This window comes from Mobula hypostoma, chromosome 24 (assembly GCF_963921235.1).
Source record: "Mobula hypostoma chromosome 24, sMobHyp1.1, whole genome shotgun sequence".
In the NCBI taxonomy this organism is placed as follows: domain Eukaryota; kingdom Metazoa; phylum Chordata; class Chondrichthyes; order Myliobatiformes; family Myliobatidae; genus Mobula; species Mobula hypostoma.
The window spans coordinates 47,528,658-47,553,285 of NC_086120.1; the positions used below are offsets into that span (position 1 = coordinate 47,528,658).

At 39.2% G+C, this 24,628-nt stretch overlaps 1 protein-coding gene across 4 annotated transcripts in view; it reads right to left on the minus strand.

Annotated features, from left to right (window-relative positions):
- The window catches only part of LOC134337269 (protein unc-13 homolog A), a 298,564-nt gene that overhangs the window by 194,712 nt on the left and 79,224 nt on the right, over positions 1-24,628 (minus strand). For 2 of the 4 annotated variants that reach the window (XM_063032133.1, XM_063032132.1), the window contains exons 8-10: positions 19,853-19,888; positions 11,939-12,161; positions 8,432-8,557 (exon numbers count right to left, since the gene is read on the minus strand). In XM_063032133.1, coding sequence (XP_062888203.1) covers positions 8,432-8,557; positions 11,939-12,161; positions 19,853-19,888 — 385 coding nt within the window. The remainder of the gene's footprint in view (positions 1-8,431; positions 8,558-11,938; positions 12,162-19,852; positions 19,889-24,628) is intronic. The other 2 variants (XM_063032135.1, XM_063032134.1) reach the window with 1 other exon arrangement.

Here is a 24,628-nt window from a genome sequence, read left to right on the forward strand (position 1 = left end):
CAGAGGGAGAAAAAGGAGAGTGAGAGAAAGAATGTGTGCATAAAAATGAGTAACAGATGGGGTACGAGGGGGAGGTGGGGCCTTAGCGAAGTTAGAGAAGTCGATGTTCATGCCATCAGGTTGGAGGCTACCCAGACGGAATATAAGGTGTTGTTCCTCCAACCTGAGTGTGGCTTCATCTCCACAGTAGAGGAGGCCGTGGTCAGACCCATCCTCTGGGTCACCCCCCCCCTTGTCTTTCTTCCCGGACCTCCTGTCCCATGATCCTCTCGTATCCCCTTTTGCCTATCACCTGTCCAGCTCTCGGCTCTATCCCTCCCCCTCCTGTCTTCTCCTATCATTTTGGATCTCCCCCTCCAACTTTCAAATCCCTTACTCACTCTTCCTTCAGTTAGTCCTGACGAAGGGTCCCGGCCTGAAACGTCGACTGCACCTCTTTCTATAGATGCTGCTTGGCCTGCTGCGTTCACCAGCAACTTTGATGTATGTTGCTTGAATTTCCAGCATCTGCAGAATTCCTGTTGTCAATCTTAACTCATAACTTTTCAAATTTACAAACTAACCAACATAATCAAAGACCTCCAAGCACCCCAAATATCCTGCCTTCTCTCTCCCACTGGGCAGAAGATTCAAAAGCCTGAAAGCATGTATCACTAGGCTCAAGGACAGTCCTATCCAATTGTCATTAGACTTGTGAACGGATCTCTTGCCCAAACACACATTTGCCAAAGACCATTTTGGCAAATGAAATACAATGTTGGAAAATGCATGGTCGTGCACTTTGGTAGCAGAAATAAATGTGCAGACCATTTTCTAAATGGGGACAAAATCCAGGAATCTGAGATGCAGATGGACTTGGGAGTCCTTGTGCAGAACATCCTGAAGGTTAACTTGCAGGTTGAGTTGGTGGTGAGGAAGAAAATACCATGTTAGCATTCATTTCAAGAGGTCTAGAATACAAGAGCAAGGATCTGATGCTGAAGCTTTATAAGGTACTTACCTTGAGTATCGTGAACAGTTTTGGGCCCCTCATCTTGGAAAAGATGTGCTGGCATTGGAGAGGGTCCAGAGAAGGTTCACAAGGATGATTCCAGGAATGAAAGGGTTATCATACGAGGAACATTTGATAGCTCTGGGTATGTACTCGCTGGAATTCAGAAGGATGAGGAGGGATCTCATTGAAACCGTTTGAATGTTGAAAGGCCTAGACAGAATAGATGTGAAAAGGATGTTCCCAATGGTGGGAGAGTCTAGGACAAGAGGGCAGAGCCTAAGGACAGAGGGGCGCCCTTTCAAACAGAGATGTGGAGAAACTTCTTTAGTCAAAGGGTGGTGAATTTGTGGAATCTGCTGCCACATGCAGCTGTGGATGCCAGGTCGTTGGGTGTATTTAAGGCAGAGATTGATAGGTTCTTGATTGGACAGGGCATCAAAGGCTACAAGAAGGCTGGGAACTGGGGTTGAGGAAGAGATAGAAGAAAAAAGATCAGCCATGATTGAATAGCAGTGCAGACACAATGGTCTTATTTTTCACTTCAGATACCAATGAACTGTAGCCTGGAAGGTAGTGAAGAAACTAACATTCAATGACTATGAAATATCACCACATTTCTATTTCATACCAGCTGGTCCCAACTCTAATACTGATACACTATGCCATTTAGAGGATAACATAGAGGCCCCCCTAGACCTGAGTCAACATAGTAGTATAGAGGCAGATCTTCTCATAGTCAGATGTTATGCACAAGTACTTTGTGCCAATACAGTGGAGGAAAAAAAAGATTTCTCATACTGAGTAAGTACACTTACTGCTACAGAAGATGAAGATATTGGTGGGGTCAGAATAGATGGCAATAAATCAGTATGGACAGCAAAAATGTTCATTCCATTGGAAGACAGGGACTTGTGTTTTATGTCAAAGAGCAAAACAGCATCCAAAAGCAACTGCACAAGGCTTGAAGGCCTAAAGTGATAACCGTTTCCACACCTATGAAGCCAACTATGGTATCGTAGGCAATCTCAGAATTCCTTTTGCAATACAAACAGGAGGCACTAATCATCAAATTGAGAAACTCAGGATACTGTGCCACAAGGTGGTTATTCCCAGTTTGACTGATGAAATGGAAGGTCACCTTCTCTCAATTCAGTATGTTAACTTCCTAAGCTTACTTCAGCATTTAACAGCCTCTTAAGGGGCTCCTCGTCAACAGCCCTCTGAAAATCCAAGTAAACAACATCCACCAACTCTTCTTTGTCTATCCTCCCCCTTATTCCTCAGAATTCCAACAGATTTGGCAGGTAAGGTTTCCACTCAAGGAAACAATGATGACTTTTGCCTATTTTATCATGTGCCCACAAGTAGCCCAAAACCTTAATAATGGACTCCAACATCTTCCCAACCACTTAACTCAGGCTAATTGGCCTGTAATTTCCTGTCTTTTGCCTCCCTTCCGTCTTAAAGAGTGGAATAACATCTGTGATTTTTCAGTCCTCTGGAACCATTCCAGAATCTAGTGTTTCTTCATAGTTCCTATCTTGTTGAAGAAATTGTTCCAGTTTTCACTCCTGGGCATTTCTTGAAAGATCATTATCAATGCCTCCACAATTTCTTCAGCTCTTTCAAAACCCTAGGTTGTAGTCCAGCTGGTCCAGGTGACCCGTCTACCTTTAGACCTTTCAGTTTCCTAAGCACCTTCTCCTTAGTAATAGCAATTACACTCACTTCTACCCTGACATTCTCAAACTGCTAGCAAACTGGTGTGTTTCACAGGAAAGACTGACACAAAATACTTAAGATTGTCTGCCATTTACTTGTTTTCCATTTCCACCTCTCCACCATAACTTTCCAACAATCTAATATCGAAACTCATCTCTCGTTTACTCTATATACCTGAAAAAACATTTGGTATATTTTTATATTATTGGCTAGCTTACCTTCATATTTCATCTTTTCTCTTTTTATTGCTTTTTTAGTGACCTTTGGTGATTTTTAAAAGCTTCCCACTTTTTTTTTTGCCCTCTCTTTTGCATTTATGCTGGTTTTGACTCCTTCTCAACAATGGTTGCATCCTGCCTTGAAAATACGATTTCTTCTTTGGGATACATCTATCCTGTGCCTTCAAAATTGCTTCCAGAAACTCCAGGCATTGCTGTTCTGCTGTCATCCCTGCTAATGTCCCCTTCCAATCATCTTCTGCCAGCTCCTCTCTGATACTTCTGTAATTCCCTTTACCTCACTGGAATATTAGCCGCCTCTTCTTCTCCAACTGCAGGGTGAGTTCTATCATGACATGATTAGTGCCTCCTCAGGGTTCCCTCCCCTCTCACCATAACCCTCTGTCCTCTCGTCATAGCACAGAACAGCACAGAAACAGGCCATTCAGCCCATCTAGCCCATGGTGAACTATTCTGCCTAGTCCAATGTCCTGCACCTAGTCCACAGCCCTCACCTTGGGAAAATTAATTTGACTACCTACCTTACTTATTCTGTCATAATCTTATGTACATCCATCAGTTGACCACTTAAACATTCCAGAGAAAACCATCTAAGTTTGGCCAGTCTTTCCTTAGAACTAACAGGCTCCACTCCAAGCAAAAATGCTGGCAAACCTTTTCTGTATCCTCTCCAAAGCCACCACATGCTTCTAACAGTGTGGCAACCAGGACTGCACACAATATTCCAAATGAGGCCCAACCAAACACAAACAAGAGAAAATCTGCAGATACTGGAAATCCAAACACACAAAATGCTTCAGGAACTCAGCCGGCCAGGCAGCATCTATGGAACAGTACTGTCAACATTTCGGGCAGAGACCCTTCAGCAGGACTGGAGAGAGGGAAAAAAAAAAGAGTAGTTTTAAAAGGTGGGGAGAGGGGAAGGTGCCAGGAGGGGTGAAGTACAGAGCTGGGAAGGCCGAAGGCCACAGAAAAGAGGGGGGGGGGGAGATGCACCAGAGGGTGGCAAATGCCACCCCCCTTCACCATTCCCTTTTTCCTCTCACCTTATCTCCTTGCCCCTTGCCTCTGGCGTTCCTCCCCACTTTTCTTTCTTTCATGGCCTTCTGTCCTCTCCAATTAGATTCACCCTTCTCCAGCCCTGTATCTTTCACCAATCAAGTTCCCAGCTCTTCACTTCACCCCTCTGACTCCTGGTTTTACCTATGTTACATTTTTCTCCCTCTCCTCCCCCAACCTTTTAAATCTACTCATCATTTTTTCTCCAGTCCTGCTGAAGGGTCTTGGCGTGAAACACTGCACTGTACTCTTTCCCATAGATGCTGTCTCACCTGCTGTGTTCCTCCAGCATTTTGTGTGTGTTGCGAGGCCCAAAGTTTAACACCATTGCAATGTTACTTTCCAACTTTTATACTTAATCCCCTGACTGATGAAGGGAAGCATGCCATGTACCTTCTTTACCATCCCATTCCACTCAATTTGCCTCGACTTGCATCCCAACATCCCACTGAGCATTAGTGCTCATAAAGGTCCTGCCACTTATTGTAATCTTTTTACATTTGACCTCCTAAAGTGCTACAGCTCATTTGTCTAAATTAATAAGCAACAGCAAATGTAAATTTTATGAACAGCTGTGTCAAATAGGATTTTGCTGTTGTCTAGACAATTAAAATTGATTTTTTAAGCTTTCATTTATAAAAGTTATTCTTAGATGCAATGAAAATATAGCTATGAACATTTGAGCCAACTTAGATTTATTCTCCTTTACTTAGTGGGAGTTATAGAACATAGAACAGTACAGCACAGTACAGGCCCTTTGGCCCACAATGTTGTGCCAAACCTTAAACCCTGCCTCCCATATATCCACCCCCCACCTTAACTTCCTCCACATACCTGTCTAGTAGTCTCTTAAATTTCACTAGTGTATCTGTCTCCACCACTGACTCAGGCAGTGCATTCCACGCTCCAACCACTCTGAGTAAAAAAAAACTTCCTTTAATATCCCCCTTGAACTTCCTACCCCTTACCTTAAAGCCATGGCCTCTTGTATTGAGCAGTGGTGCCCTGGGGAAGAGGCGCTGGCTGTCCATTCTATCTATTCCTCTTAATATCTTATATACCTCTATCATGTCTCCTCTCATTCTCCTCCTCTCCAGAGAGTAAAGCCCTAGCTCCTTTAATCCCTGATCAAAATGCATACTCTCAAAACCAGGCAGCATCCTGGTAAATCTCCTCTGTACCCTTTCCAATGCATCCACATCCTTCCTATAGTGAGGCGACCAGAACTGGACACAGTACTCCAGGTGTGGCCTAACCAGAGTTTTATACAGCTGCATCATTACATCGCGACTCTTAACTCTATCCCTTGACTTATGAAAGCTAACACCCCATAAGCTTTCTTAACTACCCTATCTACCTGTGAGACAACTTTCAGGGATCTGTGGACATGTACCCCTCAGATCCCTCTGCTCCTCCACACTACTAAGTATCCTGCCATTTACTTTGTACTCTGCCTTGAAGTTAGTCCTTCCAAAGTGTACCACCTCACACTTCTCTGGGTTGAACTCCATCTGCCACTTCTCAGCCCACTTCTGCATCCTATCAATGTCTCTCTGCAGTCTCTCTGTTGTCTGTAGTTGACATTATGATGTGATCAAGGTGCTACAATAAAAATGAAATAAGATTTTTTTTAATGTTCATGAGTCTTTTGGCATAAAGTGAATTTTTAATTTCTTGCCAACGGCCATTTTAGAATCTGTCCAATTCAACATCCTGGCAGCATATATCGGTGTCGAAATGCAATATTGGGGCCAGTAGTATTTGTTTATAAAAGACGAATGAATTATTTACAATTTTTGATTATGTATCACTTATGGTCAAGCATAATAAAAGAAAATAAATAACACATCAGGTTTGTAACATTGTCGAATAAAAGTTCATCTGCAACTACTCCAGTCAGTACCTCAAAAAAATATGGTGGGATTGCAAGGAAAGGAAAAACCACAAATACCTTCTTCTAAATGAAAGAGACTTCTTTGAAATTGAAAGAATCTTTAACTGCTTAGCACCATTTCAACTTTTAAATAATTACAGATTTTAAAAAGTGGCAAATTTTATCCATACAAATCTGGTTACAATACATTATATCACTCTTCTCAATAAATGGCAAGTTGGACATAAATCACATTCTATTGAGCATACAGGTATTTTGATTAGTCTTTCTGATAATCACCTATTTGTGACTGATACCAACTTGAGCATTTTCCATACAGCCTTATCTTCAAATCATGGGCATAGAGAGCAGATAGTTTTCTTAGTTGAAGGCTGAATATCCAAATTTTTCCAAGGATCAAATAATGATGACAAGGGATCATATACACAAATACAGACAAATATCAGGACCGCTAGCAACAAATTAATCCCCAAATATAGGAAAATGCTTCATTTAGCTACATCATGTGTATCGTTGAATGACAATAAACTTGTACTTGATATTAGTATAATGCCTAATGTTAGAGATTAGGTTACTCTGACTTTCGTCAACGTTACTGTAGTCCATCAAGTTACAAAAGCAATACCAAAGTACTTTGTGATTCCTCATAATACAGCATTTTGCTTTACTCAAGTCCCACACCACTAGGTTCAGGAACAGTTATTACCCCTCAGCCATCAGATTCATGAACCAGAGGGAATAACTTCACTCGACCCATCACTGAACTGTTCCCCACAACCTATAGACTCACTTTCAATGACTCTTCATCTCATGGTCTCAATATTTATCATTTATTATTACTATTTCTTTGTGTTTGCACAGTTTGTCTTTTGAACATTGGTCCATCTCTGTCTCATGTTGATTTCATTAATTCTATTTTATTTCTCACAAATTACTATGAATTCCCACAAGAAAATGAATCGCAGGGTAATATATGATGACAAATACAAACTTAGTACATTGTTCAAAATTTATTATCATTCTAAGTTATGCAGATCTCTAATTTAGCCAAGATTTATTACATTAATTCAACACCATTTCCTCACATCACAATTTACTTTGCGTTAGTTTTACGTTTACACATGTAAGCAAGTCCTGACCTCACACCCACTGTACGTTTTCTGGGCATTGGCATTCTGTGATAGTTTATTCTTCTGCATAAGGTTTAATAACACTGAAGTTAAAGCAAAAAAGCTTCCATTATAGAATTTAAACTCAACCCATAAGAACAAAAGTCATTCGAACCAATACATTACAGATCTGCTGTATTTAATTTGGGACAATCAAACTGCTGATATGCAAGCTATTTCAGGTAAACTAAGATCTGTATACTTTTAAAATGATGCTACGTGAAACAATGAAGTGATTCAAAAGAATGGGGGTAAAAGCTAGTGTTAAATAATGCACGGTTATTAATACTGGGATAAAAATAAGTGCCATGATGGAAAGCAGCTACTGAAACCATGAAGATCAAGAACCTCACCTTACATTTTAGGAACTATAATTTAATAATTTAAAGAAATGATTCAAATATTTTCTTGCATTTAAAATTTTATAATTCACATTTGAGATGTTAATTCAACTTTGCTCACCTCAACACTGAACTGATTCTACAACCTACAGACCAACTATCAAGGACTCTACAACCCATGACATTTATTGCCTATTTATTTAGTATTATTGTCTTTGTTCTCTTCCTTTTGGTATTTGCACAGCTTGCTGGCTTTTGCACATTGGTTGTTTGTCTTTGCTATGTGTGTTCTTTCACTGATTCTGCTGTGTGTCTTTGTATTTACTCTGAACGTCTGCAAGAAAATGAATCTTGGAGTAGTAAATAGTGACACACCTGTACTTTGATGATAAATTTATTTTGAACTTTTTAAGAAATCTTGAATTCAAGAACAAATATTTTTTAAAAATTAAAATGATCAGAAGCCTTTCTCAACCTTATAATGCCCTGAGCACTGTAAATAACTTGATAATCTTAACCTGAAAAGTTCTGGAAAAATTTCTCAATGCCAAAAGCATTTTACAAGTGGCATTTTACAGGAAGACTGCAGTAACCGATAGTGTCACTGATTTCTTTAGATTTCATGTCATCCAAACATTAAAAATGATACCCAAAATTGAAATAGTTTGAAGCAAACTGTAAAAATACAACTTCAAATTCTTGTTCAAAACATTGTAAACTTTGTTTTTTCTCCCCCAATGAGCTAGTATAAAAATCTGACAACAGGAAATCAAACATTTTTTAAGATCGTAGATAACGCAGTCATAATATTTGTGTTTTGGAGGCCTGCACGGTTAAGTCGTGCATTATTTCAACTTCAGATATTACACCATTGAAGCCACTATGTTCACAAATACAGAAAAAAAAACACTGAAACAAGCATGCACACAACTACCAGACAAGAAGCCACAGCACATTATAGACCACAAATGTCTAGAGTACGAACAAGGCAATAGATTTGGTTTAAAACCCACCTATCCGACAGATCTAGAGACTGCCTACTTTCAAGGGAATACTGACGACTGGTTAGCCTGCTAGAGTCTGACGCAGTCTCTAGGTCACTGCGTCCATTTGTGGCAGAATCTATGCTATCATAGCGTCTACCAGAGAAAGCGGAAAGCATAAAGAGGAAAAAAAGTGAGGGAAGATTAAATAAACCAAAAAAAAGATAATTTTTAATTGTATACTCTACTGAGACAACTGTGCTATCAATTACTTATGAAATTAATTTCTACATTGGAGTTGACCAAATTATTGGGTGAAGTAGAAAAAGTGAAATTTATGAAATAATCCATTGATAAACTACACAAAACATTGTTACCAAAATAGGCATTTGATTTTATAGCCTTTTGGTTGCTAGATTCTTAGACAAATGTTTTGGGCAGCGCAATTGAGGTTAGAAAGAGAAAATGACAAAAAGACTTGCTTTCATGATTAGCACACACATTGTCTTTTCATCATCTTGTATTTAAATTATACAGTGGTCTCAGAACATGGTACACAATAGTTCCTTCAATTTCTAAAGTTCACCCTCATAGTGACGAAAGAACATTTACTCAGCAAACTAAATTACACTCAATAAAAAACATAACAGCCTTCTATATAAAGAGCAGTAGTATTTCCAGTTTGAAATTATAAATAAATTTCACTGCAGAAAATGTAAATTAATGATATGGTTAGGTAAGCAACAACCAAGTAACTATAGTGCTTTCAAAAAACAAGCCAACTAAACAAAACATTGTAATTAATAGGTTTCTTACTGTACTGATATCTTAATATAAATTGTAAAAACTAGCTTCTAGTACAACTTTATGCTATATATTTTCACTGCTATCATTTAAATTATATGTATATTACACTCCACAGTCCCCTTAAGGTATTAAAACTGCAATTTTTAACCAAACTTCAAATTATCAATATAATTATTTTTCTATTTAAAACCGAATTAATACACACTACATGGCATCAAACAGCAAGGAACAACCTAAAAAGAGAATGCATTTTGTAAAGTATATTCGTAAACTGAGCACCAAATATACTAATTACAACATAAAATACTAAAGTGCTAATATTTAAATTCAATTGAAGTTTATACTACTAATATTTAAAATAATCCTTAAAAATCTAAGTAACAAAATCAAGAAGCAACTATCTCAGTTATCTGGTACATTTCCTCGGCTTTGTAACACAATATATTGTACATTTGAATTTATTTGCATGCATAATAAAAAAAAGTACCATTTTCCCTAGTCTGTGAAGTGTGTATATTTCTAGCCATTCATAATTTGTGCTTGCCTGGAGAAGCACTGATTAAAGATCTTGCACTGATCATAATGCTAAAGGTCAATGAAATACAATAGTTTTCAAATTACAGGATGGATATGCAACAACATACTATACCTGCAAATCTGAAGCTACAAATCAAATAAATCATTTAGATGAGATGACAATTTCAAATAAGTTAGTGTTCCATTCTCTTAGACATGGTGCCAGTTATATTTCTTGAGGTCAATATGTCTCTTCCAAGAAAAAAAGTTGAAAACTGCTAACTGGCTAATCTGTTTCATTTCAATACGTGTCCAATCCAAGCACATTTTAAAGTACTCTTTTCTTTCTCTTCTAAATAATGGATGGGTACCCAACAAACCTGATTGAATGTTTTGATAATCACAAAAAAAGGTTAAAATTGCATTATAATTCCATATACTAATATCAAGTTTTAATAAAATGTGAGATAATTAACTAATAAAATAATATCATGCCTGTATAGTTCAGAAAAAGAAATAGTGAACTGGAACCTTGTCACATTGACTGGAAGACAGCATTGTGGGAGCAATCAAATTATAAGAAGCAGGTCAACCCAAAAGCAGAAATGTTAGATCGCGATAAAAAAATAAATAGAAATTATTGGATTTGCCTGAATATGTGAAAGCTATCTCACATAATATCAGTTTTTCTAAACCATAAGCTAGTGTCTGCCTGAATAATTTTAAAACAAATTTAACAGTTATCATATGAAATGACTAAACCTCTAAATCAAAAATTAGAAATGGCCAACTTGAATATTAAACAAAAATTGTGCTCCATAAACCCAAATATTTCTTGTGGAAATGACACAAGGTGATTGGGGGTAATGGAGTGCGAGATGATGCTGAATTTTCAGATTCCTGTACATGGTACCACACAAACAACTCGAGAAATATTGCCATTATAAATAGGAAAGGGGAAACAAATAGAATGAATAACTTGTTACAAAAGCAGAATTTCTCAAAGCAGTTGGAAATGTCCCATATATTTTACTATAAAATTATTTGTCAACTTCCTTTATTTTTTAAAAAAAATTTTGTTCCAAAGTTAATTTAAAATTGGGTTAAAATATAATCTAGTTGAAAATTGTTTTCATTACTGCCATCCAAAGTATGTAAAACAATTACATATTCTTTGCTTAATCAAGTTGATAATTGCAATATTTCAAAAGCTTTTTTATTTCCATTAAAAGCAATTCTACTTGTAGCATAAACACTTTACTAAATACATACACTTGGGGAAAATATTAAGGCAACAAAATATAATAAAAACTATAATCCTCAAGAATGGCCTAATGGCATTGTATATAACACTCCTATCACATCACTTCCAATTAGCTTACCTCTCTGAACTGTAGCGTTGTGCATTAACTTTACTCGCGTACTGAAACTTATTGGAGTTCACATCAAAACCACAATCTCGCTAAACAGGAGATCAACTGTGTACACTGCTTTGCAAATCCATTCAATGTGCTACTTAACCTCATGGGTAGTAGGAGGAATATCTCTTTAGAGGAATAAATTTAGCCGGGTTGCCCTCACTTCTCTCCCAGGTTACTGTTGTTTACCAGTGAAATTCATAGCTGAACAGGCAAATTAAACTACTGTTTATGCTGAGATGCAGTTATTTAAGTATTCGGCCAGCTCATACCATGGTCAAACTGTGCATTGGCCCTAGGTTGAGAACTGTGCATGAGCTTATGAAAACATTTGTAAAGAGACCATGGAAATATTACATTGGCTGGTGGAAAGGAAACCACAGATGATATTTTCAGTTGAGAAAACATCAAAAATCATTTCAGTATCTTGAATGAAAAAGACCCAAGTAGCAGATCGCAGCAACTAATTAGAGCAGAAATTACTAATTACAGCCTGTTGCCAGGATTCATTCCACCTTACCTAATGGGAAGACAAGCATTTTAAACCTCCAGGCATGTTACTATTTTATTTCTCTCAGAATTACCTTTGGTCTATCTGGAATATTCCCAATAAACTTAAGTTAGACCAGAAATTCACCACATCAGGAATAAAGCACAACCTCATCTGCAGCCACTCAGCAGTTCTCAGGAACTGACTCGCTGCTCCACTATATAACCCAATTTTCACTTGTTAATGAGAAGAAACATTGATTGAAAATATTCATTTTTGAAATCAAAGCCATCAACAAAATTGTACCTTATTGGCCTCTGATGGTCTGAATAATCTAGCTCATAACTGTGTATAGAATCAGTGCAAGAATCCCGTGATCCATTCTGTTGATGCCGTGAAGAAATGGAATACTGATGGACTGATGCATTCGGCTGAGATGTTGTATAATATGGAGGTGGGATGCTGTTGCTAGTTTCGCTTCGATAGTCGCTGTCTCTGTCATCCACTGCACTGTCAGGATCTTCATTGTCTACAAACAATGAAAACCAGATTGACACAATGATGAAATTCCAGAATTGAAAAATAACACCAGCTTCAAATAGTATTAATTCTAAAATAAAAAGTGCTAAAATCTATAATTTTACAATTCTCACAACTAGCACCCAATGGATTGTAAGGTTTCATTTACTGCAGAAATCAATTAAGTTTGGAAAGATTAAAAGTGACGCATGATCAGATATTCAAAGTAACTGGGCAATTCAAACATCAGTTGGTCTCATGTTACAGAATATGCTCTAAATGCATGCACATTGTAGAAACTATCTAATTAAGAGAATTGTCAAAGATAAATGGACAAGAAAAATAAATTAGTTACTGGGGCATGCAAATAGCATCCTTTAACTCAAGACCACAAACCTATGGAAGCTCTCTACTGTCTTAACTCTGATCTACTAGTTCAACTATAACCTAAGTTCTGGATTAGCGCCACTCTGTTCCAAATTCAGCATCAGTTTTACTTAGAGACTAATCCCAGTGTCTACTTAAAATAGTAGAATAAAGCCCACAACATAATGCAAAAACTGAACATGAGACTGAACTTTAATTGATTTGGCCATCTAATTAGAATTCACCCCTGCGTTCAGTCCATGAGCTACAGACTTTGCACAAATGCATGCTTCTGACTGTCCTTGATCAGATCCCAGAGTCAGATGACCTGGTCTAGCAAAACACACATAGTAAAGCTCTGCTCCAGAAGTCCCTCTGAGATTTCTGTCAAAGTCTGTGAGGCTTTATTAGTCTCTGATACTCACAAACATTGAAAAAACCTGAAAGTGTTTGAACTTGCTAAAATTAAAAGCATGATTAAAATACATTCAACACAAGCATAAGCCTGCACTTCATGGATATCACATGCTCTCTCCCCCCCCGCCCCCCAATGCCCTCAGACTATGGGCAGATCAATCAGCACCAGGCCCAGCTGATCAGTGACGTTCCCTTGGCATTGCCCAGCCTGCCTCCACTCTCTCCAAAACTTAAAACAAACTTACTTCTTCCCCACCAACCCCCTATTCTAATGAAGACCTGCAATATTAACTGTTTCTTTTTCTACAGATGTTGCTTGACCTGATGAGTATTTCCAGCATTTTCTACTTCTATTTCAGATTTCAAGCACCTGTTTAATCTTTTCCTTTAATTATTGTTTCATTTTCTAATACACTAGACTATTATGAAGCAGAAGTCACTAGAAGTTGAATAACATCTTGCCCAAATAACCTTGTTCAAATTTTAAGGGTTTAGTCAAAAATCACCTGTCCTTGTCTACCAAATTAACATACATTGTTATGTATGTGGCTTTCAGCGCACTATGCACAAAACATTATTTCTTTCCAGTACATTTTAAAATTACCCACTTAGTAAATAGTCTGCTGAATAATGGCCTCCTCACAAAGTAGTGGTGAAACCATGATGATAATGAACAATGTCAGCTAAAATTGTATCATGATACTGTTAATATTCTATGTTTAAATTGTCGGCATTTGGAGAAATTTTGTTAGTGGAATGCCTCTACAACTGTCTGCTACGATACATAGAAAAGTAGTCATGTGGAATTTATAGATTTCAATGAACTGCTCGTCGTTTTACTTGCCAAATTCCAGGAAATATTGTTTTCATAATGTAACAGAAATAACTGATGAGAATATTACAGTTAGTAGCTTAGATGGATAGTCAAAATTCTTTCTGATCAATAGATCAGTTAGAAGATTTGAATGCCAGAGGAATCTGGTGACACTCACGGCATAGATGTGAAGTTCACTCAGAAACAGGGGGCTTGTGGTGAACAATTCTGTTGTGATTTTAGGCACAAATGTGTCATGGTACCACCAAGGCGGTGGCATTGGGATCACAACTGTTTTTTGAAAAGTAAATATAATGACCTGGGTGTATATAAGAATATGATTAGTAATTTAAGAGAGGATACAAAATTCAGGAAACCAGTAAATCCGTCACTCAGGGCGTGCCTTCCTCTCATCAATATCATCAAGGAGGAAATTAAGAGGCCTGAAGACATATACTCAACATTTCAGGAACTGCTTTGTCCCCTCTGCCATCATATTTCTGAATGGACAATGAACCTATACATACCACCTCACTATTTTTTGGCTCTCTTTTTTAATATACTTACACATACATACAAGTCTTATTGAAATTTACAGTTTTTAAAAAATGTATTGCAATGTACTACTGCAGCAAAACAACATATGCCAGTGCTATTAAACCTGATTCTGATTCACACTTGGAAGAGAACTATACATAATGGGACATAGAGCAGACAGCATTTAATGGAAAAGTGAAAAAAGATTTATTGTGATGTTAAGAATTAAATGATACAATGATCCGGCAAAGGGACAATGGGAACAGAGTCTAGATAGCATACATGTGCAAGTTTTTTTTGAAGATGTCAACATAAATTGAGAAGACAGAGTTACACAGGACCTAGGTTTTATAAGTACAGTGGGGGCCAAAGCAACCACGTTATGGTATAGCTTTATAATATGGTGACGCTCCTGTTCGAGAACTGAGGAAAGGAATCAAGGCACTGGAGAAGATCCAAGGGAAATACATTAGAAGAGTGTGCAACATTACAGCAGCATGGAAGTACAGAGAAATTGAAATTGTCCTCAAATCAGTGAAGCTCAAGGACAGACTTAAATAAAATTAGAAGAACTTATTTCTCGTTCCTAGAAAATCTGATAAAGCAGATTAATAAAGAACCAGGAGAAATAATAATTACAGTGAATTGTTATAATTTGGCAAAACAGGTGGAAGGTTCAGCAATAAGTTTCAAAAAACAGAATACTGAGCCACTTTAAAAAGGAACATCTGCTGATTAACAGGAATAGAAAAAAACAGATGTGGTATCAACAGAAAATCTTTATCACAGTGAACCACAGAAATAGTTGAGGCTCCTCAGGCTTTTGATAGTGCTGCTCTGGCAGAAGTCATGAACAACTGAATATTACACTGAGTACAGTAAAGTCATGATTACCTGCTATCATGTTGTTTCGTAAACCTGACAGTTTGTCACCTGATTCACTATAATGGTTCCTATGTTCTTATTAAATTCATTGGGCCACTATTTCACAACCTTCTTAATAGGATTCAATCTCCCTTGCTCCATTTACAGTCACCAGATTCACTGGAACATTTATTATTCTACATTCTGGTATGTTAAAAAATGAATTAACAATTGTGTTTTGGTATAAATATAAGTAATAGCAATTAGATCTGAGATAATCTGATTGTGGACTTCAGAAAGGGCAAAATGTAGAAACACACACCAGTCCTCAGAAGGATCAGAAGTGGAAAGAGTGAGTAATTTCAAGTTTCTGGGTGTCAATATCTGAGGATCTATCCTGGGCCTAACATATCGATGCAGCTACAAAGGCACAACAGTGGCCATATTTCATTAGTAGTTTGAGGAGATTTGACATGTCAAGGACATTCACAAATTTCTACAGATGTACCATGGAAAGCATGCTAACTGGTTGCATCATTGTCTGGCATGGGTGGGGGGGGGCTACTGCACAGAACCCAAATAAGCTGCAGACTGTTCTAAACTAAGTCAGCTCCATCATAGGGACTAGCCTCTGTCGTATTCAGGATATTTTCAAGGAGCAATGCCTCAAAAAGGCTGTATCCATCAATAAGGACCCACCCCCCCCCATGTCATGCCCTCCTCTCATTGTTACCATCAGGAAGGAGGTACAGAAGCCTGAAGATACTCACTCAACAGTTCAGGAACAGCTTCTTCCCCTCAGCCTTCAGATTTCTAAATGCACACTGAACCTGTGAATACTACTCCAGTACTTTTTATTTTTCAACTACTTAATTGATACACACAAAATCATTTTTCCTCTTATTATTATGTATTGCAATGTACTGGTGCCACAAAGACAAATTTCACAACATATGCCAGTGATGATAATAATGCAAACACGAGGAAATCTGCAGATGCTAGAAATTCAAGCAACACACACAGAGTGCTGGTGGAACGCAGCAGGCCAGGCAGCATCTATAGGAAGAAGTACAGTCGATGTTTCGGCCGAGACCCTTCGTCAGTACGAACTGAAAGAAGAGATAGTAAGAGATTTGAAAATGGGAGGGAGAGAGGGAAATCCAAAATGATTGGAGAAGACAGGAGGGGGAGGGATGGAGCCAAGAGCTGGGCAGTTGATTGGCAAAAGGGATATGAGAGGATCATGGGATGGGAGGCCTGGGGAGAAAGAAAGGGGGAGGGGAGCACCAGAGGAAGATGGAGAGCAGGCAAGGAGTTACTGTGAGAGGGACAGGGAGAGAAAAAAGGAAAAAATAATAAATAAATCAATAAATAAGGGATGGGGTAAGAAGGGGAGGAGGGGCATTAACTGAAGTTAGAGAAGTCAATGTTCATGCCACCAGGTTGGAGGCTACCTATATACCTCCACCAGGAAGGTCTCACAGCTCTCCGCTTCTTTTTGGATTCCAGACCTAACCAGTTCCCCTCGACCACCACTCTCCTCCATCTAGCAGAATTAGTCCTTATTCTTAATAATTTCTCCTTTGGCTCCTCCCACTTCCTCCAAACTAAAGGTGTAGCCATGGGCACCCATATTGGTCCCAGCTATGTCTGCCTTTTTTTTTGGCTTTGTGGAACAGTCCATGTTCCAAGCCTATACTCTGTCTCTATCTCTGGAGACAGCTTATCTACTGATGTCTACTATAAGCCTACGGACTGTCATAGCTACCTGGACTATTCCTCTTCCCACCCTGCCTCTTGCAAAATGCCATCCCCTTCTTGCAATTCCTCCGTCTCTGCTGCATCTGCTCTCAGGATGAGGCTCTTCATTCCAGGATCGCTCCCTACATGCCTCCCTTGTCCATTCGTGTCCACCACCCCCCCCCCATCCCTCCCCACCGATCTCCCTCCCGGCACTTATCCTTGTAAGCGGAACAAGTGCTACACATGCCCTTACACTTCCTCCCTCACCACCATTCAGGGCCCCAGACAGTTCTTCCAGTTGAGGCAACACTTCACCTGTGAGTCGGCTGGTGTGATATACTGCGTCCGGTGCTCCCAGGGCAGCCTTCTATATATTGGCAAGACCCGACGCAGATCGTGAGACCGTTTAGCTGAACACCTAAGCTCTGCCCGCCAGAGAAAGCAGGATCTCCCAGTGGCCACACATTTTAATTCCATGTCCCATTCTCATTCTGATATGTCTATCCATGGCCTAACTTCCGTTAATGCCCCTCCTCCCCTTCTTATCCCATTCTCTTATTCATTGATTTATTTATTATTTTTTCCCTCTCTCTGTCCTTCTCACAATAACTCCTTGCTTGCTCCCCATCTTCCTCTGGTGCTCCCCTCCCCCTTTCTTTCTCCCTAGGCCTCCCGTCCCATGATCCTCTCCCTTCTCCAGCCTTGTATTCCTTTTGCCAATCAACTTTCCAACTCTTAGTTTCATTCCTCCCCCTTCTGTCTTCTCCTATCATTTCAGATCTCCCGCTCCCCCTTTCAAATCTCTTATTATCTCTTCTTTCAGTTAGTCTTGACGAAGGGTCTCGGCCCAAAACGTCGACTGTACTTCTTCCCATAGATGCTGCCTTGCCTACTGCATTCCAAGGGGGGGGGGGGGTTGTTTTTGTGTGTGTGTGTGTGTCCATGTCCAGTGATAATAAACCTGATTCTGATAATCCAGCACCAAAACCCTAATTAACATAGATTAGAACAGCACAGAAACACCTTTCAGGTCATCATGTCAGTGCTGACAAGAGTGCGAAGCTAAAATAATCCAATCTTCCCACACATGCTCCATATCCTTCTGTTCCCTACCTTCCCATGTATTTGTCCAAATGGCTCTTAAACATTGCTATCATATATTCTTCCACCATCTCTCCTAGCAGCATGTTCCAAGCACCCATTATTATTCATGTTAAAAAAAACTGTCTCACAAATCTCACTTAAACTTTACTCCCTCTCACCTTTTGGAGTTTAACATTTGCACCTTGGGAAAAAGATCATCCATTCTATCCAAATCTCTCATAACTTTATATTCTTCCATCAGTTTGCTCCTCAGCCTCCACAACTCCAGAGGAGAGAGAAAAAAAATGTGTTTGTCAATCCTCTCTTAATAGCTAACACTTCATATTGCAGGCAACATTCTAGTGAAACTCTCCTGCACCCCCTCTCCCGGATCCTCTATTCTGCATCCTTCCTGTAATGTGGTGACCAGAACTGCACGTAACACTCCAGATATGGTCCAAATACAGTTGTATACAACTCCAACATGATTTCCTAGTTTTTATACTCAGTTCTTTTACTGATGAAGACAAGCATGCTTTACCATTTTATCCATTTGTCTTGCCACTTTCAGGGAGTGGCACTGGTGTACAGAGGTATTGGAGTGCAGGCAAGGACCCTGCCATATACTGTCTTGCATTTGACTTCCACTTGCCCAAATTTAACTCAATCTGCCATTTGACCTGTCTGTATTTCCAGTTGGTCTATAACCAGTTGAATCCTTTGACAACCTTCCATAATGCTACCAATGTTTATATTATTAGCCAACTTACTAATTATCTCAAAAATAAATATACATACATAAAAACACAAAAATGCCAGCACTAATCCTTGCAGAACATCAATTACATATTTCCTGAAGGATCATTGCAATTAAATTCTCAAAGTAATTTTACTCTCATGTTATCTCTAACTGGACATGATAGTTTCTTTAAAAACATTCAATATCTTAATATTGAATTTTAAATTTTCAGAGCAAGATCATAAAACAAATTACTTACAAATTTCCTGTACACATAAAACATAGAAAATACTCAACAGGTCAAGCAGCATCTGTAGACAGAGGTAGATGGTCTTTGAAAAGAATCATCAGAAGGTCATTGACCTGAAATGTTATCTCTCCACAGATGCTATTTATTCCAAGTATCTCCAACATCTGCAATATTTTGCTGTCATATATATCAATGCAAATTTAATTATATGTCACATAACTATATTAAAATAGACTGTTTAATATATATAAATTTCAATACAAATATACAACCCTATAAGACTCGATCAATTTCAGTTTACAGAATAACTGACTAATCAGGAAAAATTATCAAAATTTGTGTTGGCTATTAATTGACAATGTCAATATTAACGTCTATTCTTTAAGATATACAGAGACACATGAGACTGCAGATGCTGGAATCTGGAGCAACAAACAATCTGCTGAAGTAACTTAGTGGGTCAAGCAGCATCTGTGGAGGGAGAAGAAATCAATGTTTCAGGTCAAGACCATGCATCAGGACTCATCACCAGTCCTGAGGCAGGTTTTCAACCTGAAGTGTTGATAATTCCCTTCCCCACTGCAGATGCTGCTTGACCTGCTGAGTTATTCCAACAGATGGCTTGTTGCTTTAGCTTTAGTTTCATTGCAATAGGCAAATTATTGTGATGCATGCTTGTTGTCACCCTGAGGATGTAGTGAAAATCTTGATTCGAAGGACAAAAATGGAATCTTATTCATCACAATTTGGTCTATCAACCTCATTCTGTACCATAAAACTTGTAGGCCTGTTAAAAACTACTCAGTGCACATGATAATCTATATTTGACTGAATCTGCATTCTAATAATAGATACATTATCAGCCAGAAGCAACAAGTAACTACATACTTTGATGGTCTCCCCAGCCGAAATAGCTCCAGTTGCCTGTGGGACAATAAAGGATAGGAAATAATTAAAAAGGAAAAGCTACATCATAATGACAAAAAAAACTAATCAATACTGTTAGGAACTCATGGTGTTCCTGAACTGACATCACTCAAACAAAAATAAATTCTTCTGCCAGGTTTTGTTTTAGGAACTCTGCAAATATTTTTTTTTAAATATACAATCCTTAAGATGGTTAAATTGAATAGTTCAGTAAAGAGTAGTTACTGAGGGAGATAGTTCATTTGCAACCCAGTTAAGCTTCTATTTGTAAGCTACTGGAAGAACTCAGAAGGGTCTTGACCCAAAGTGATGACCATCCCTTTGCTTCCACAGGTGCCACTTGACCTGCCGAATTCTTCCAGCAGTTTATTTTTTTGCTTCACATTCCAGCATCTACAGTTCCTTGTGTCTCTAAAGTTACATTTATACTTTGCATCGCTGATGTAGGGAATTCCCTACTGTTTTTCAATATTCCCTTATATTGGTGATGCTCTGGAAATTGGAACACTGAAGCAAAATGTTAGATAATGGGAATAAAAATGAGCTTCTAATACTAAGCTTTAGGAACATATACCTCTATACTTTGCAAATGCAGTGCTTCAAAATTCATTTTGGTGGTGTATTAAAATAGTACAGAATATAATAGTTTAGAGAAGATGGCGGGCTATTCCTTTTACAGACAGTTGCCTTAATAAAATTTTCCAGAGCTGTTTTTTCAGGACTCTGTGTGCATTCACCAAAGCACAAAACCTCCTAGGCTGCATTGAAAGATCCCCTGAATGCAGCTTTCCCTCATGAAAATTAGAACTTCACCAATGTTGTGGTCTTCCAATCATGGCTGCAGAAAATAAAAGTACACAGCAAGAGAAAAAGACAAGTCACTTGAGGCAAATTTTCCATCCTCGAGTTTCTTATCAATGTAGTTGGCAATATTTTACAAATTTAAAAAAGGAAAATGACTTGAAAGGGCTACTCAGACAATGGGACCTCTTTAATCCCAATAAAATGTTCACTGTAAAGACTTTAGTATTTCATTTCCACAATAATATGGGTCTTAACTCCTATCCCAGCTCATCACTTTTGTTCATGGTGACTTATTTCCAGACGTCTCAAATTCACATCTTCCAATGACCACACTCCTGTTTCCTCCATTCACCTTCTTTGCCTTTAACCACCACTTTCCCTCCTCTTCCCACTGCACATTCTAAGTCTCCATTCATCTGCCTCTTCCATCTTCTTGACCAAGAATCACCATCCAAAATTCTAAAAAATCCTTATGCCTCACCACTTCCATGTTCTCCATTAATTTGTTTCTGAATATTTATCATGGACCAAACCCACAGTTCCTCCCTTCGGCCTAGCTCTCAATATTTTCTTTATTCCTATACCACTGAAGAATCTGTGAATGGTCCTTGACCTGAAATGCTCACTGTCTCGCTCTCTCTACTGATTGCACTGCTTCCCACATTTTCTGTTTTTGCCTCAAGTTGTCAGCATCTGCGGACTTTGGCTCCAAACCCACGTACCTAAACGGGGTAGTCAGTGCTCATTTTTTAGTTTTGTCTACCAGTTCACCACATATTCTACCACCATTGCCTGTTTTCCAGTGCAACCAGATGAGTCATCTTATGTTTGACTGTACATATTAGCCTATTTCACCTAATATTTTAGTCATTTTTATTTATGTGACTAATGAATACATTAGCTAGAGAATGCAGGGCCCAAGCTTAGCAACTACAGTACAGACTGAGTTTCACTGAAACAGAATATCTGTGGAACAGCAAAGGTGGTTCATTCAAAAATTATGCAAGATTTACAAATTAATTTTTCAAGGTGAGGGTGTTATGGGGAAGGTTAGCATTTATTGTCTATCCTTAGTTTCCCTGTGAAAACCCAACTTCTTAACCAATGTTATCTTTGTACTCCCAAAGTCTTGTTGAGTGAGGATATTCAAGTTTAGACCCAGAGATAATTTCTAAGACAAGATGGTGTGCAACACAGATAGAACAGAACTGGTGAAGGTGTTCTAGTGCTGTACCTGTTCTCAAAGGAGAGAAGAACAGGTACAATGCAGAAGATACAAATGAAGACCATCAAGTTTAGCAACAGATTTGCTCACTTCTCATCATCATTAACTGCTAAATTTCAGGACTGATGTCAGTCTACAGAAATGCAATCAACATAGAATGCACAACTTCTTCATTTTTAAATACACAACCAGTAATCCTTTAGAGGATTTTATGTAGATTCTCTTGTTAAAATGTATCTGGTGCTGTAGAAATTTTGACTCCAATAAATGTGTTTTGTCCAGGTTTACTTTAGCGTGGAATTATCAAAATTTTGTTGAAACACTGACTAACACAATTTTAAAAACTTCACTGCACTCCAATGATTAGAGTAATGGCTGAGTAAACAAAGTTTGCAAGAATCAGACAAGATAAATGGGATCTCTCCCTCTCGCTGGTAATTCTAAACAAAGTGCATTTAGTTAATCGGTTCTAGTTGTCGCAGGTCTTATGTCGCATTCTTATTTTTTGCAGGTCAGTGGCAGTTATTTAAAAAGGGAGCTTCAAGGGAATTTGTCCATTGTACGTGCCTATCAGTGGCTATAACTGGAGCACCAATCATGAGTTAGATAGCAGGAAAGGTTCAGACATAAAAGGGAGATACTGCCTAGGAGAGCGGTCATCGATGGAGTGATCGGAGGCAGAGTGGTAGGGCTTTGGCTCATTCGAGCTTCAGCGATAATGGGTCAAGGTGAGGTAAGTTACCTGTGAGGAATATAAACAGGATGTCCGTGAGGCCACTGTTCTGTATTGGGTGTCAGATGTGGGATGTCGAGGAGACTCCCAGCCTCCCGGATGGACACATCTGCACCAGGTGTGCCAAGCTGTAGCTCTTTTGGGACCAGGTTAGGGGACTGGAGATGCAGCTCAATGACCTTCGTCTGGTCAGGGAAAGTGAGGAGGTGATAGAGAGGAGCTATAGGCAAGTAGTCACACCGGGGACTCGAGAGACAGATAAGTGGGTAACAGTCAGGAGAGGGAAGGGCAAGAGTCAGATACTAGAGAGTACCCCTGTGGCTGTCCTCCTTAACAATAAGTACTCCTGTTTGAGTACTGTTGCGGGAGGGAGGGGGGGAGAAACGAGGAGGACGGCCTAGCTGGGGGAAGCAACAGTGGCCATGCCTCTGGCACAGAGTCTGGCCCTGTGTCTCAGAAGGGTAGGGAAAGGATGAAGGCAGCAGTAATAGGTCACTCTATAATTAGGGGGTCAGAAGAGTGATTCTGTGGATGCAAAAAAGAAACACAGATGGTAGCTTGCCTCCCAAATGCCAGGGTCCAGGATGTTTCTGATTGCGTCCACGAAATCCTGAAGTGGGAAGGTGAACAGCCAGAGGTCACAGTACATAACGACATGGGTAGAAAAAGGGAGGAGGTCCTGAAAGCAGACTACAGAGAGTTAGGAAGGAAGTTGAGAAGCAGGACCTCAAAGGTAGTAATCGTGGGATTACTGCCTGTGCCACACAACAGTGAGTATTGGAATAGAATGAGGTGGAGGATAAATGCATGACTGAGCTATTGGAGCAGGGGGCAGGGATTCAGATTTCTGGATCATTGGGACCTCTTTTGGGACAGGCATGACCTGTACGAAAAGGACAGGTTGCACTTGAATCCAAGGGGGACAAACATCCTGGCAGGGAGGTTTGCTAAGGCTATTGGGGAGAGTTTAAACTAGAATTGCTAGGGGGTGGGAACCGAACTGAAGAGACGGAGGAAGGGGCGGTTGGCTCACAAATAGAGAAAGCACAGAGATAGTGCGAGAGGGAGGCTAGGCAGGTGATAGAGAGGGGATATGCTTAGATCGATGGTTTGAAATGTGTCTATTTTAATGCAAAAAACATCATGAACAAAGCGGATGAGCTTGGAGCTATGATGTTGTAGCCATTAGAGATTTGGATGGCTCAGGGCCAGAAATAGTTACTTAAAGTGCCAGGCTTTAGATGTTTCAGAAAGGACCAGGAGGGAGGCAAAAGAGGTGGGAGTGTGGCACTGCTGGTCAGAGATCGTGTCAGGGCTGCAGAAAAGGAGGATGTCATGGAGGGATTGTCTACTGACTCTCTGTGGGTGGAGGTTAGAAACAGGAAGGGGTCAATAACTCTACTGGATGTTTTTTTTTTAAATATAGACCACCCAATAGTAACAGGGACATTGAGTACATAGGAAGACAGATTCTGAAAAGGTGTAATAATAACAGGGTTGTTGAGGGAGGAGATTTTAATTTCCCAAATATTGATTGGCATCTCCCAAGAGCAAGGGGTTCAGATGGATGGAGTTTGTTAGGCGTGTTCAGGAAGGTTTCCTGACACAATATGTAGATAAACCTACAAGAGGAGAGTCTGTACTTGATCTGGTATTGGAAAATGAACCTGTCAGGTGTCAGGTCTCTCAGTGGGAGAGCATTTTGAAGATAGTGACCACAATTCTATCTCCTTTACCATAGCATTGAAGAAGGATAGGAACAGACAAGTTAGGAAAGCGTGTAATTGGAGTAAGAGGACATATGAAGCCATCAGGCAGGAACTTAGAAGCATAAATTGGGACAGATGTTCTCAGGGAAATGTACAGCAGAAACGTGGCAAATGTTTATGCGATATTTGCGTGGCATTCTGCATAGGTACGTTCCAACGAGACAGGGAAAGGATGGTAGGGTACAGGAACCGTGGTGTACAAAGGC